A 13,918-nucleotide genomic window follows, 5' to 3' on the forward strand; every position below is an offset into this window, starting at 1 on the left:
GACTTAGCCCAGTGGGCATCTCAGATCGAGTTCGGCTTGTTGTGACTTTTCCTGCAAGTCCTTGTAAGACTCCAAAGGCAGACAGGATTGCTACCCCAATAAATTCCATTAAAGAAACAACTACCCTGCCTGATAACAAAAGATGGCAGCATGATATCACAAACCAATCAGGGCAACTTTACCAACCTTACCCATTTATTCAAGGAAAAAGAAAAACAGTGTTAAATTGCAGTCATTCAACAGAATTCAGTTGGTCATGTCGATCTATCAGGTAGGTATAAGTTAATGTTTGTTTAAGAAAATGATAATTTTACATGCTCTTTTGTATATAAAATTTAACATGTTAGTTACACAATAGAAAATCTTTATAATCCAGTTTTCTTTTTTAAGAGATAAATTATATACCTTAAATACTACTGCATGAAAAGAATTGTTGATGGATTTTATTTATTTTTTTAATAATGAAAAATAAAACAAAGAAGTAATAGAAAACGTTGAAGAGAATGTAGTTTTGGTTAGGCCTGGGCAAGACATTAAACACTACAAACTGATAGTTTCAAAACTCCTGGAACATCTTAATAAAAATGAATGGAATCTTAAAAATAAAAGAATGTGAGGAAGGATAAAAATTCCAAAAGTCAAGGTTAAATTTAATAAACCAGTTCTTGCAGATCACTAAAGTTAAACTAATAACTGAATACAATCACTATTTAGCTGTGCAATTGCATTCATATGCTGTTGGCGTTTCTTTCCTTTTTTGTGATGAAATTAGCCATCAAATTTTATTAAGTAACTTCAGTAGACTAAAAAGATGTTAGATGTCAAAAGAGAAATATTTAAGCTAGTACAATAAATTAAACCTAGTTTACCCCAAGAATATTTCTAAAACGTAACACAGCCGGAAACAGAGAACAATCTTGGAATGAAAACCCTAATAAGTGGTTTGTGCAATATAACTAATCTGAAGGCTATATTTATTCAGCAATAACCTCAATGAAGAGCTCATTTGCGTAATAAACAAAATTTAAAAAAGTATTTGATTAAAACATAGTCATTCCTTCTCTACATTTTGGAATGACTAATTTTTAGGCGATATAAACAAAATTTATTTACTTATTATGCACTGCCTCTGTGCTGTACTACAGGTTGTTTCTTTTTAATTCTTACTCTGTTCATATTTCTTAAGTAAACAGTACACATTTCTAAACAAATATGTCTCGCAAAACAATAATTTATAATAATAACTGGCTGTTCACTATATAGCCAAACCCAGAGAAGAACTGGGGTTGTAGACTGAATACCACCTTCATTTTGGTGTGATTGGTAAGCTAATATGCAACAGATTATTTACCTCGGTGAAGAAGGCAATAGAATACCACTTCACTCTTTACTGGCATGGGATTCATTATTCTTGAGAGCGGCTGTGTCATTTTTGGGAGCGACTTGAGTTATTTGCCTTACTTAAGTCATCTGCGACTTAATGGCACAGATGCCATTAAGGCACACACAGACTAATTAATGGCACAGATTAATAGATAATGATACAGATGCCATTAATCTAGCCACTCCAAGATTAATCTGCCATTAACACTAGCCTTCCCATACAGGAGATTGATAGTTTGAGGCACATCTGAACCAATCATTTTAACCCACTGTGTTAGTCTAGTGGTGAACTTTGATCGCAAATCAGCTGATTTTGAAGTTGAGAATTCTAAGGTTCAAACCCTAGTAAAGGTAGTTAGTTACTTTTATACGGATTTGAATACTAATTCATACATACTGGTATTCTTTGGTGATTGGGTTTCACTAACCACACATCTTAGGAATGGTTGACATGAAACTTACAAGATTACACTTAATTTACTCATACGTATCATCCTCATTCATCCTCTGAAGTAATTCGGAGGCTAAACAGAAAAGAAGAACCCATTATTTACCTCTTAGTAGCTTAAATTTGGAATAGCATCCCTCATGTTCATACCGACACATATATTTCTTGCCATTAATCTGTTGTAAGGTTCTAATTATAACATATGCTAGTCTGAAAATTCATTTATGAAACAAGCTGAAAGTACACACATTATATTAACAAAGGACACAGCACCTACAGATTCTAAATAAAAAAAAACTATGCTACATACCTTTTTTAGCCTCCGGAGCCACCATTAGGTATTGCTTTAGGGGATCAGATGAAATAACAGTTTTTTATCATGTGAAAATGCCATACCTGACTGGGATTCAAACCCGGCACCTTCAGATGTAAAGCTGACATGTTACCACTTGCAACATGGAGGCTGGCACACTAGATATCAGGAGCCTTTCATATCATCTTATGGCTGAGTCAATCTTTTTATAATGTATACAATCTTCCTCAACCTCTTTCAAACCCACATTTTGCCAATGTTCTATTTTTGGATATAATTTGTTAACAATATTTTTTACAAGTTGCAATTTTTTTACTGGACGGTTTTATAATAATTACAGTAGAATACTGCATTTACATCTGCAAAACATATGTACCATGAAAAATAATATAAATAAAAATAATTTTAACATCATCATGAAATTCATTTAAAAATATAAAATATATAAAAATGTATTTTTGTGCTTAGTAAGATTTAATTGTAATTTTTAGGTGCAGAACTGGAAGTTAACATAGAAGATGAAGGTCAGACTGGCGTAATTGATGAATTTGAGGAAGCTGACACAGATGAAAGGAAAATTCTGGTAGTTCATTAAAAGTACTAAATAATTCCAAATGTTACATTCTGATTTCAAATACTTTAGTTAAAATACTAAAATATGTCATAGACATAGACAAGGGTTATCAATTTTTTTTAACAACATAAAAAATACTGAATGGAGACTTTGAACAGTTTTAAATTGCATTCTGAAGTTTTTATTTGTTTTTCAAATGTAAATAAAATAAATTATTAGATACAAATCAAATTAATGTAGATAATACAATATAGTCTAAATCCATTATAAATCATTACAAATTCACAAATACCTTAATTTTTAAACTATCAACAACTGATCCACATTACAGACCATTAAAAAAAAATTGTTTAAAGTGGAATACACTTTATAACAGAGAATAATGGCTTTATAACATAGAAAAATCAGGAATATGATTTTGGCAGTTAAATTTAAAATTATTTTTAAATTTAACTGCTTACTTTAAACAAATTACTTTTTTCATATTTTACCAAATTATTTTCTACAACATATTACTTTAGTTGTATATTTTTTACTGTAAGTGGAATTTCTGTATATCGTATTTTATTTACCAGAGCAAACAAAGCGTTAAACAGCCTACACAAAACAGATATTTATGTAAGACAAAGAAAATTTCATCAAAATTTTCCACATTTATTTAATATCACAGAATATACAAAAAAAAAAAAAAACTAAAAAAGTGTTGGGTTCAAGCACTTAGTTGATTTGTTTAATTTTAGACACCCTACTTTTTAAATAACACTGAAGAAAATAATCTGGATTGTTAAGTTAAGTTGAACAGGGAGGCTGGACTAAATAACAAAAAAAGAAAAAAATCTGCAAGGGAATGTGTTGAGAAGCAGTCATATTCTAGTTGTGTATGCTGTATACTATTATAATCATAGATTAGGAGGATGTTCCACTGGAGGAAAAACAATTCTACTGTTTGTACATATTTCCATTGTATAACACTGCTTCTGAATTTATTTTTTTTGAGAAAAGTAAGGGCAGTAACTGCTGTGGAAAACAGAGCTCATCAAACATAAACTTTTAAATCATGAAGACTGAGTCTATGAAGTTCTGGATTTTCTATGGCTAATTCTTATTCATTGACTCACTTAATGAACCTAATCAATCATAAAAGTAGTTTATTAATGTTGTCTCATTTAACAACTGAAGTAATGTTTGATAGAATTCTAGACAATTAACTTTGTCACTGTTGTTTAGTTTTTGACATACTGAATTTTGTAAGGGTGACAAATGCAGTTCAGAGAAAAAATTTACATATATTTCTATTAGACAAGCAAGCACAAGCCTACAGACTGATTGTCTTCAATTCATTTGAGTGTTATTTTCTGCCCTTGCTAGCATTATCACTCTTATTTCACAGCTAATGCATTTTGGAGTATCATTATTCTTAAAACCTTAAAGCATGAATAAACAAACAGAAATATTAACAAGCAAAAGAATAAATAGTTTGGAAAGACGGAAAATTAATTTTTCTGACTAAGAAAAAGCTATGAAAATAAAGTTTGCATAAACTGATTTGGCTAACCTAGGCTAACCTAGGTTAACCTAGGATTAGTAAGAGCAGTGGCCTAGAAAATGAAGGGATCAGCATAGGATTACAGAAAATAAATTTTATAAGTTTCTCACATGACATGTTTTTTTAAGATGAAAAACAGTATATTTAATTTATGACATTAAGACAGAATATGGTATGAATTTGGATATTAGGAAAACAAAACTAATGAAATAAGAAAATAAGCCTATGAAAATGTACACAAAAGAATCTAAAATTCAATAAGTAAAACAATACAGAGACTTAGGTAACATGTAACAGAAGATTGCAAAAGGAAAATAAGAAAAATAGCCAGAATAGCAATATTTAAATCAGCATTTAATAGAAATAAAAATATAACATCATTGTGTAGTGTAATGAAGTTAGACTTGAAAACCCATTTTGTGAAGTGTTATGTTTGAAAAATACTTTTGTATGGATGTGAAACATGGACTTCAAGAAAAGAGCAGGATGCGATTGAAATGAGGGCAGGAGATTAGAGGAGAGCAAACAGATCTACAAATATAAAATAAAAAAGTAAAGAGGAGAGAGAATAAGAAGAATAGAATCTTAAATGGAATGATTTAGAACAAGATAGCTAACTAACTGGAGAATTGATTAAAAACATGCTAGAAGGATCAGTAGAAATAGAAAAAAAACAGGTTAATAAAGGGTAAATTTTATAGACAAACTAAAAAAATGGACTCTGTTCAAAAGTTTAGCTGGGAATAAAGGAAAATGGTGACGGAAATAGTAAAAATGATCGACCTTACAATAGGTATGATATTCTAAATGTCTTATAATGAAAGCCTTGTGTGCAGATTAACATATTTTAGAGCATTTTTTAATCTTGAAGTTTTTGTGAAAAAAAGGCTAAAAATGTTTCATATTTTCTATACTTAAATTTTAGATCATGCTCTGAAATCATGTTCTGCTTCAATAGATCAGTAATAACTGATATGATATCCAAATTTTCATATATGGTTTGCAACATGTTTATGATTACACACTTCTAAATCAGAGTGCCATCAATGTAAATATTGAAAGAAGTCACAATAAAATAATATGATAATATCTTTTAAAATTAAAAAAAATTAGTAAATTTCTATACTTCAAAGTTTAATAACTCTTACTCCAAATGTTTCACCATATAAACAAAAATAACTTAGTAATATTTCTAATGCAATCATGTTAAAGTTAAATAAAAATTATACCATTAATAGCAAGAATCTTAAACTAACATTATTAGTCAAAAACTTCAATTTTTATTAGTAAATTAATAAATTTATATTTTTAATGTTGATATTATAAAGTTCTAACTGATAATCATCATTTTTAAGGCACGTAAAGCTGAACCAGTTGTAAGAAAGCAGGGAGAAAAGAAAGAGACAAATTTAAAACCAAAACCAGTGCATGAAGAAGTAGAGGAGGAAGATATTATATATGAAGATGAAGTGAAAGAAGAGAAACCGTTAAGCAGTAGCAGAACTCCAACACGTATAGAAAATGTTAAAGAACAAGAACAGGAACAGGAAGAAGAAGAAGAAGAAGCTCAAGAAAGAGAAGTAGTCAATCCACCAGCACAAAAACGTATCAGGTAATTTAATTATAATATTTTCCAAATGATAAATCAGTGAAATTATTTATAAGTTAAACATTTAAAAATTTTTTAAATGCAAAACAAAATCCTTCAAAAATTCTTAAATCATAAAAATAAGTGCCATGTTCAGAAATAAAAAGGACATATATCTAGGGTATGTACCTCTTCAGAAATGTGATTTGATTTTCTATGATTAAAAATCAAATTTATAACATCTATAGAATAATGAATACATTTCCACTGAAGATGATCAAACCATACAATAAGTCAAAATAAACTGTTCACCAAAGAATCATTTAATATTTTGGTAATCTGTTTCTAACAGCAGAACAAAAAAAAGAATTCCTATAAATATTGGTCTGGAAACATCTTTTCATTCATCCAACTGCCATTCTGATGTTTTATTTATTATTTTTTTTTTTTAACAGAAGTTTGTATCTCAAACACAGATTGAGGAAATTTACATCTTTTATTAAAATATTTCTTTCTTTTTAAAGTAATATTTTCTATGAAATAAATAAACTGGACATATTTTATTGTACTTATAGGAACACACTACCAAAGTAATAGATGAGTTTTGTTCTACATCATGAATATATGTATTATTTACAACAACAAAAATATTGTTCATAAAAATAAAAAAGTTGTAAGCAGTAATTAAATGAAAATAATTATATTTTGCTGCAAAGGACTATTATGGTCTAATAATATATTTACTTACTTATTAAACACTATTAATAGGTTGACACCCAATAACAGTTATTGATAGACGATAATGGGTTTTGAAATGTGTAAATAGTGTCATGTCTTAACTGCGACTTGAACCTAGAACTATACATGAAAGGCAAAGATGCTACCACTCTGCCATAGCAATTAGCAGATTATATAAACAAATTTGTTTTATCATTTAAACTTAATATAATAAACATAACTCCATTAATTATTTCAATATTAGTTAAATAATTCCAATAGCATTAATTCACAATAAATCGTGATATAAAAAAATATAATACTGTTAGTTATGTGTGTGTGTGTGTGTGTGTGTGTGTGAGAGAGAGAGAGAGAGAGAGAGAGTGAGCAAGTGTATTTGTATAAGATAAAGATTTTTTTTTTAAAATAGCTAACAGAAATCACTGAAAATATAAAATAATTATTTTCTGTTACAGTACCAATAAAGCAACTGAGACTGCCTCACTCAATGTACCTGTTGCAAAACAAACAGCTGAAGAGAAGTACGATATAGTGTCTGTTGGTAATAATGCTGGGAAAGCAAAAAAGGTTTCAGATGAAGGAACTTATGATTTTGTAGATACTCCATTAACTGACAAAGTTTTAACACCATCTGGTACATCTCAAGCATCAAGAGTAAATGTTAAAAAAGGGCCAAATGGACAAGACTATGAATATGAATATGTTTATTACTACTACGATGACGAAGATGAAGCTGGTGGTGGAAAAGGTACAAAAAATACATTTAATTCACACGATGGACCAGTTTCATCTAAATCAACTACAGCCAGCCCAAGCATAAGAGGAAGTCCAACTACGGCACGTCATCAAACTCCAGTACCAACTGAACCATCAGTATCTGCTAATAATGTACGAAGTAGAAGACCAGAACACACCCAAGAAGAAGAACCGATACAATCATCAGCTAATCAAGCAAACTCAAAACAAAGGTAAAATCTTTTACTCAGAATAAGAACTACACATTAATTTGCTATTGTAAGGATAAGCAATTCACCTCTCTATAGTTTTACACTAGCCCAAGCTTCACAAACGTTTTATTACTCTTGTGTTAAAATTATTTCTTTCACGCAAACAATAAATAATTTTTTAGGCACAAGTAAAGAATTTTTTAATTTTCTATTTTGAAATAAATCTAAAGTTTTTAAGTTAATGTTAGGCGCCATATTAAGCAGCTGTTAGGGTTTAAAGTCACTCGTCAATTCTGAAAACAGTAAAGCCATCCTCAGGAGTAACAAGTATCCTATACCAAACTTACAAGAGAAAGTAAGGAATGAAGTAGTTTTCTATCTTCTTCACAGAATCAAACATACTGTTGTAAATATTATGTCAAGCCTGTAAAAATGTAGGCAATATAAAATTCAGTCATGTAAATGATACCTCATTCTTAAAGAAGGAAACTGTGACTAGTTTCATTTGCACCTCAGATGCAAAAAATATCCAATAAATAAATAAACAAATAAAAACAGCTGTTACAAGCACACTGCAGCAAGCAGTTACTGAAGAATCACATCCGTAAGAGTCTGTGAGAGACAGAAGAAAACAAAAAATTAATTGATGTCTTTCTGTGGGAAATAATCTGTCTTCACTCAGAATAACTAAAGTTTTTAAGTAGTAATAGACTTCTGTAACTTTTACAATACTACATACACTGCTTTAAAAAATGGCATTCATATGATACAATGTATATTAGCATATAATGCTAACAGCATTCAGGTACCTACATTTCAGGGAATGTATTGTTTAATGTTAGTAGTCTACAAATCAGTTTATTTAGATTATTTTAACTTAATATTCCTAAATTTTCCAAGGCATCACCTACTAAAAACATTGCAGGCATGTTGACCAATTTGGCTGTAGAGGAATCTAGTTGATTATCTTACTCTGAACCCTAAATTTAATTTTAATTATCATCGTTAATTTTACAACTCGGTAAAATACTGATCAAATACTTGAACCGTTGATGTGAATGCAGAATTACTTTTATTTATAAAAATGAAGGATTGTAGTATTGTTTAAATATTGACCAGTACAATGATTATACTATAAGTAAATAAATGAGCAAGCCTATATCCAATAAAAATAGGTTTTGTAAGCCAATCTTATGATTCCAAATCGTGTTTAATGATATTACATAATATGGTTCACATAATTCTAAATTTTAAGATTTCTTCTAGAATCACAACAGTAAAAATTCATTACTATAAAATTGTTATTAAAGTGAGGTAATATAGTAAACTGCATTCTTCACAATTTGAAATTTGATAGTTCCTTAATACCTGGAGCATCTCCTTAAGTAGAATACTGAAAAAGTGTGACAATAAAAAATAAAAAGTGTGACATGATTCCTATAACTCACTGAAGTTAATACAAGATGTTATTCACTGCATGATGTTGGCATTTTTTTAATGATTAGTGGCATTTTTTAGAAGTTGAAACTATGAAGATAAAAATTATTCAGAAACTGTAAAAAAGTTTACTATTTGTATGAAAAAAAAACTATTTATTCAGATATTAGATAAAAGTGCTTTTCTTTTACAAAAAGGAGGCAATTTGCATTATCTTCCTTAGAATATTCAGAATTTCTGAAACTGATGGAGAATATTTAACAAAAAAATTGATAGACAGTAATCTGAAAGCACAGTACAATTCAAATAATCATTTAATTACTTTATAAAATATTTTTTAGATACACCACTATTGAGCGGACTAGAGGACAAGGTGATCAAGTTCCAACAACTCCTGAACCAGCCAGTAATGAGGTTTTGCCACCATCAACCAGAGGTAGTAACAGGTGGGTGAAGTTTATTCATAAATAATAAAATCAAGTATTTATCATTAATATAAAAACAATTGTTATAAAAATATCCATATTATTATCATAGACTCCACCATGAGCAATACTAACAAATACAACCTAATAATAATAATTTACTTCAAAAACCTTTTTTAATAGATTTTATTAGGAACTGTATTAAGTCTCTAATCAAGAAATCCTATCTTGTTTAGAAACCAATTGTTTTTATCTCTAAAATATTGATATGAATTGTGTAGAGAATAATTTTCACAAAATATCACCAATTCTTGAATTATCATTTAAGTTACAGATTTCTGTAAAAAGATTTAAAAACCCACAGATATATTACATTTCAATTTAAACATTAATATTACCTCTCTAAAATAGCTTTTTCTATTGCAATGAAATAATTAGCAGTTTCTTTGATGAATGCGCTTTAAAATTAATTTGCTTAATATTCACTGCTTTAAGTGAATATGCATTAAAAAAATAATTGATATCAGTTCAATTTAATTTACATAATACTAACAATAATTCCTTTCCCCAAGAGAAATAATGTCAGGTGAAAGTAGATTTTGAATGAGAAACAGGGAATAATTTTTATAAGGTGATTTTAAAGCTCAAGTTCAAAGCCAAAAGAGGAGAGACAGAGGGAAAATAGCAAATTTAAAACTCAAATTAAATTCTCAGTGGCAACTGACATATGACAATTTTTCTTCCTTCATTAAAAAACTTTAAAAACCTTTCTCTCTTCTAATTTATTAGGTGTTTTATTATGTTAATCTAGTATAAATTAAACTCTCTTTTTATTTTACTAGTTTTAGTTTCATTTTTTTTTTTTAAATACTATGTACAAATTATATTTAATGAATTTTAATAAATTAACTTGATGAAATTATAGAAAGTATTGCAGCTCAATAATTAATGTTAGTTACTAAAAGATCAATAATTTATTTTTTGAAGATTCAGAGGTCGTCAGATACCAGCAAGCTCAGGAGAAGATACAGTTGCACCTGTATCTGAAGAACGATTACCAGCTAACACACGATTTCCACCAAGATCACGATCAAATCATAATTCAAGCCCATCATCAACAACACCCACAACACAAACTGATACTCCTATTACTCGTGTTCGTGGTAATTCAGGTAAATTAGCATGTACATAAAAAATTAAATTAATTAAAAACATTAAATAATTTAATGTTTAATTTAAGCTATCAATAAGCAACAAACACAAATGTTTAAGTATGTTGTCATCATTTATTTACTATGCTGTCATATTATATTATGCATAAGATTAAATTCTAATGGGTGACTACACATTGAAATTTAAAGCAAGCGTTCAGAGACAAAATGAAGTGATTCTATAATTAACAAAACAGATTTCTCAAATAAAGTCAGTTCTGTCAGTTCACACACCAAAAAGCAGTCAGTTCTGTGAAACAACTGAGCCAAGATAATACTGTATTTTCTAATTAAAAACATGTTATAAAAATTTTAATTACATCATACAAAAGTTTCACCAAATTTCCATTAGCAAATTATATGATTTTTAAAGCACTAATATTTTTCTTAAAAGAACAGGCCTTATAAATACCAAAAAGAAATAAAGATATAGGTTTTTGAAACGTCATAAAATACCATTGTAAAAAAATACAACTACGTGATATGAAATGAGTAGTCCAAACTCACAGTATGTTTAAGAATTGAAAATTCTTCAAGAATTAATAAGCCTAAGCTGTATTTTAAAAGTTTCACACCTGAAAATCAATATATTCATGAATCTGTTATCTCCTTTTACAAATATAGAATAGGAATTTATGGTATATCATTTGTTTTATATTTAGAGTGGTAATTAAACTGAATGAAAAATGATTTTATTAATTTTTGTTATCTGAAGTGTTTGTTCCACTATTTAAAAACAAAATATATACATTTTAAAAGACATCTAGGTACCTTACCGATGAAAAAGTTTTCTTTTATTGCTAATTACTGTAGCAATAAAATTTTTATTTGCTTTGAGCAAGACACATTCTTTCATAGATTGAACAATATATACAACTAAGAATGTGCTGAGAATATATAAAAAGACTACACTGGTTTGTGAAAGGTATGAGATAGAAAATCTAACCATGAAAAATTCTCAAACAGTTAATTATCAATCAATTTTGAAACTACCAATTTCTAATTACAAAATGAAAATCCCAATAATAAAAGAATCATAAAAATTGGATAAAATAAAATAAAACAGAAGTCAGTTCTGTTACAGACCGTCTTTTCCACTGCTCTAAAAAGTAGTCAAAAGACAAAATGCACAAACTATGGAAGATTCATGCAAATTATCTTAACACATTAATGATTAAAAAATATTGAAATACTTGTTTTTCACATCCATTTCATTCAATGCGAGATTCAGTGAGTGTCAAAACACTTAAGATTATAAATGGAAAATGTTACAATTAGAAACCTAATATTTTGCGACTACAGTAAATATTATGCTAGCCAACCCGTGCATATTTTTAAGCTATACCGTCACATAGTTAAGTTATTTTGTTATTACAAAATAAAACGACCCATTACGACTTAAACTGTACAATAAAGCTTACAAAAACAAAGGTTGTAAAGACGAACAAACAAAAAAATATATTATTACGTTAATAATATTAACTGTTCCAGATTACAAGTAATTATAATCTATTTTATAACAGGAATACTTTAAATGTACACTACAGTACTTACTAGAAAAAAATAATTACAAAATATAAACTTCAGTTTATAAGCGAATTTATAAACAACACTAAACGCACATATTTTAAATAAACCTCATACTACACCAAATGCTTCTTCAAGATAACAACGCAAGTCGGAAGACATCGTCGGTATAGTACACTAAACGCTATCTTCCATCCATAAATAAAACTACATCAAATCTGTTATTAATTACAGAATGTAATTAACTGATCGTTAACGTGGTGGTATCGACATTATTTTCTTACGGTCTATGGTAAAGGTGTCTAAAATAATATGTAACTTGCATATTTTTTTATTAGAAAATCAAGTTTTTATTTTCAAAAAATTAACAAATGAAGGTTTTATTATTATTATTTTTCATTACAAATTTTCAAAATGGTCAATGTTATTTTTCAGTTACGAATTCCGAAATGCATTATATAGCATTAGAACATCAATTGTCTTGATTTCTTCAGTAATGAGCCAACCTTACAGACTATTTGAAATACTTCGCCTTTCGTCGAGAAGTATCTTAGAAGGAAAAACTACGGTCTAAACTGTATAAGGCTACACCGCTGATCTCTATATACAAGGGTCATTCAATATACTGATCGATAAAAAAAAAAACATTTTAGTGTTTCTCTAAATGTGATAGTATTTCTTGAATTGCCTTTTTGTGTATATTATAGATCTGTAAATACGAATTTTTCTATCACCCTTAGTTTTAAGTAAATTACGCTTCAAAAAAATGGAAAATACAGTTAAAATCTGAAAAATGTATAATCTTGCAAGGCCATACCTGTGTTATAATGATTTCGCTGATGCTTTTCTTTTATAAATAACCTTATGCACATCCCGAATTAATGTCCAACAGTAATCGACTAGCATTTTAGTATTCCATTTCCCTTTATAGCGTTTTTCCATCACCGAAATGTCTTGGTGGAAACGTTCACCACTTACGTCTCCCAAGTTGTCCGGGAAAAATTCCAAATGTGAGTGGAGTAAATGTATTTTCAAAAAATATTACATCCCATAGATCTGTATGAAGTAAGATGTTGATTAACATTATCGTAGTAATTATCGGATTTTTGTTTGCCGAGAAAATGTTTGCAAACTTCTTTAATTGAAGCCCAACCTGCACTTTAAATACATAATCTTTAATCATCTCTCTTATTTGAGGACCATCAAATATTCCTTTTTTAGTTTTTCCTTTACTTACCTTTGTAAATTTCTGCCTGATGTACAAAAATCTGGGACTATCCTTTTTCATTGCTATTACAAAATTTTTCATTAGTCCTAGCTTGATATGGTGACAGGGTAAAAATATTTTTTTTTGGGTTCAACTAAGGGCTAATGAATAATACTTTTTCTATTTGGAGTTATGTTGTCTCGTTTCTTCCAATATTTGGTAACATAATGTTTATCCCTAGCTCGGCTGTCCCATTCGCAAAGAAAACACATGTATTTAGTATAGCCTAACTGTATGCCTAACAAAATAGATATAACTTTCAAGTCACTACATATGTTCCAGCTATGTTTTTTATAATTTATTTTTTCAAGAACGTCTTTCATCACATCGTATGTCTCTTTCAAATTAATACCATAAGCATTTGGAATCGAACGAGTTTTGTTACCGTTGTCTAGTAACCACTTTTAAACTATACTTGGACAAATCTATGCAAAGGTGCCAGCCATCAAGTTTATAAACTTGTCCTAAGTGCAACATAAGCTCATCAATATTTGTGCAATAAACCAAATTATTT

General features: G+C 28.8%; 1 protein-coding gene across 4 annotated transcripts in view; it reads left to right on the top strand.

Moving 5' to 3' along the window:
* LOC142319523 (uncharacterized) overlaps positions 1–13,918 on the top strand; it is a 144,535-nt gene that overhangs the window by 116,515 nt on the left and 14,102 nt on the right. For 3 of the 4 annotated variants that reach the window (XM_075356895.1, XM_075356899.1, XM_075356896.1), the window contains exons 5-9: positions 2,636–2,727; positions 5,620–5,876; positions 7,046–7,558; positions 9,316–9,420; positions 10,387–10,571. In XM_075356895.1, the coding sequence (XP_075213010.1) occupies positions 2,636–2,727; positions 5,620–5,876; positions 7,046–7,558; positions 9,316–9,420; positions 10,387–10,571 (1,152 nt within the window). The remainder of the gene's footprint in view (positions 1–2,635; positions 2,728–5,619; positions 5,877–7,045; positions 7,559–9,315; positions 9,421–10,386; positions 10,572–13,918) is intronic. The other variant, XM_075356898.1, reaches the window with a different exon arrangement.

Source organism: Lycorma delicatula, chromosome 2 (assembly GCF_047948215.1).
Source record: "Lycorma delicatula isolate Av1 chromosome 2, ASM4794821v1, whole genome shotgun sequence".
NCBI classification, from domain to species: domain Eukaryota; kingdom Metazoa; phylum Arthropoda; class Insecta; order Hemiptera; family Fulgoridae; genus Lycorma; species Lycorma delicatula.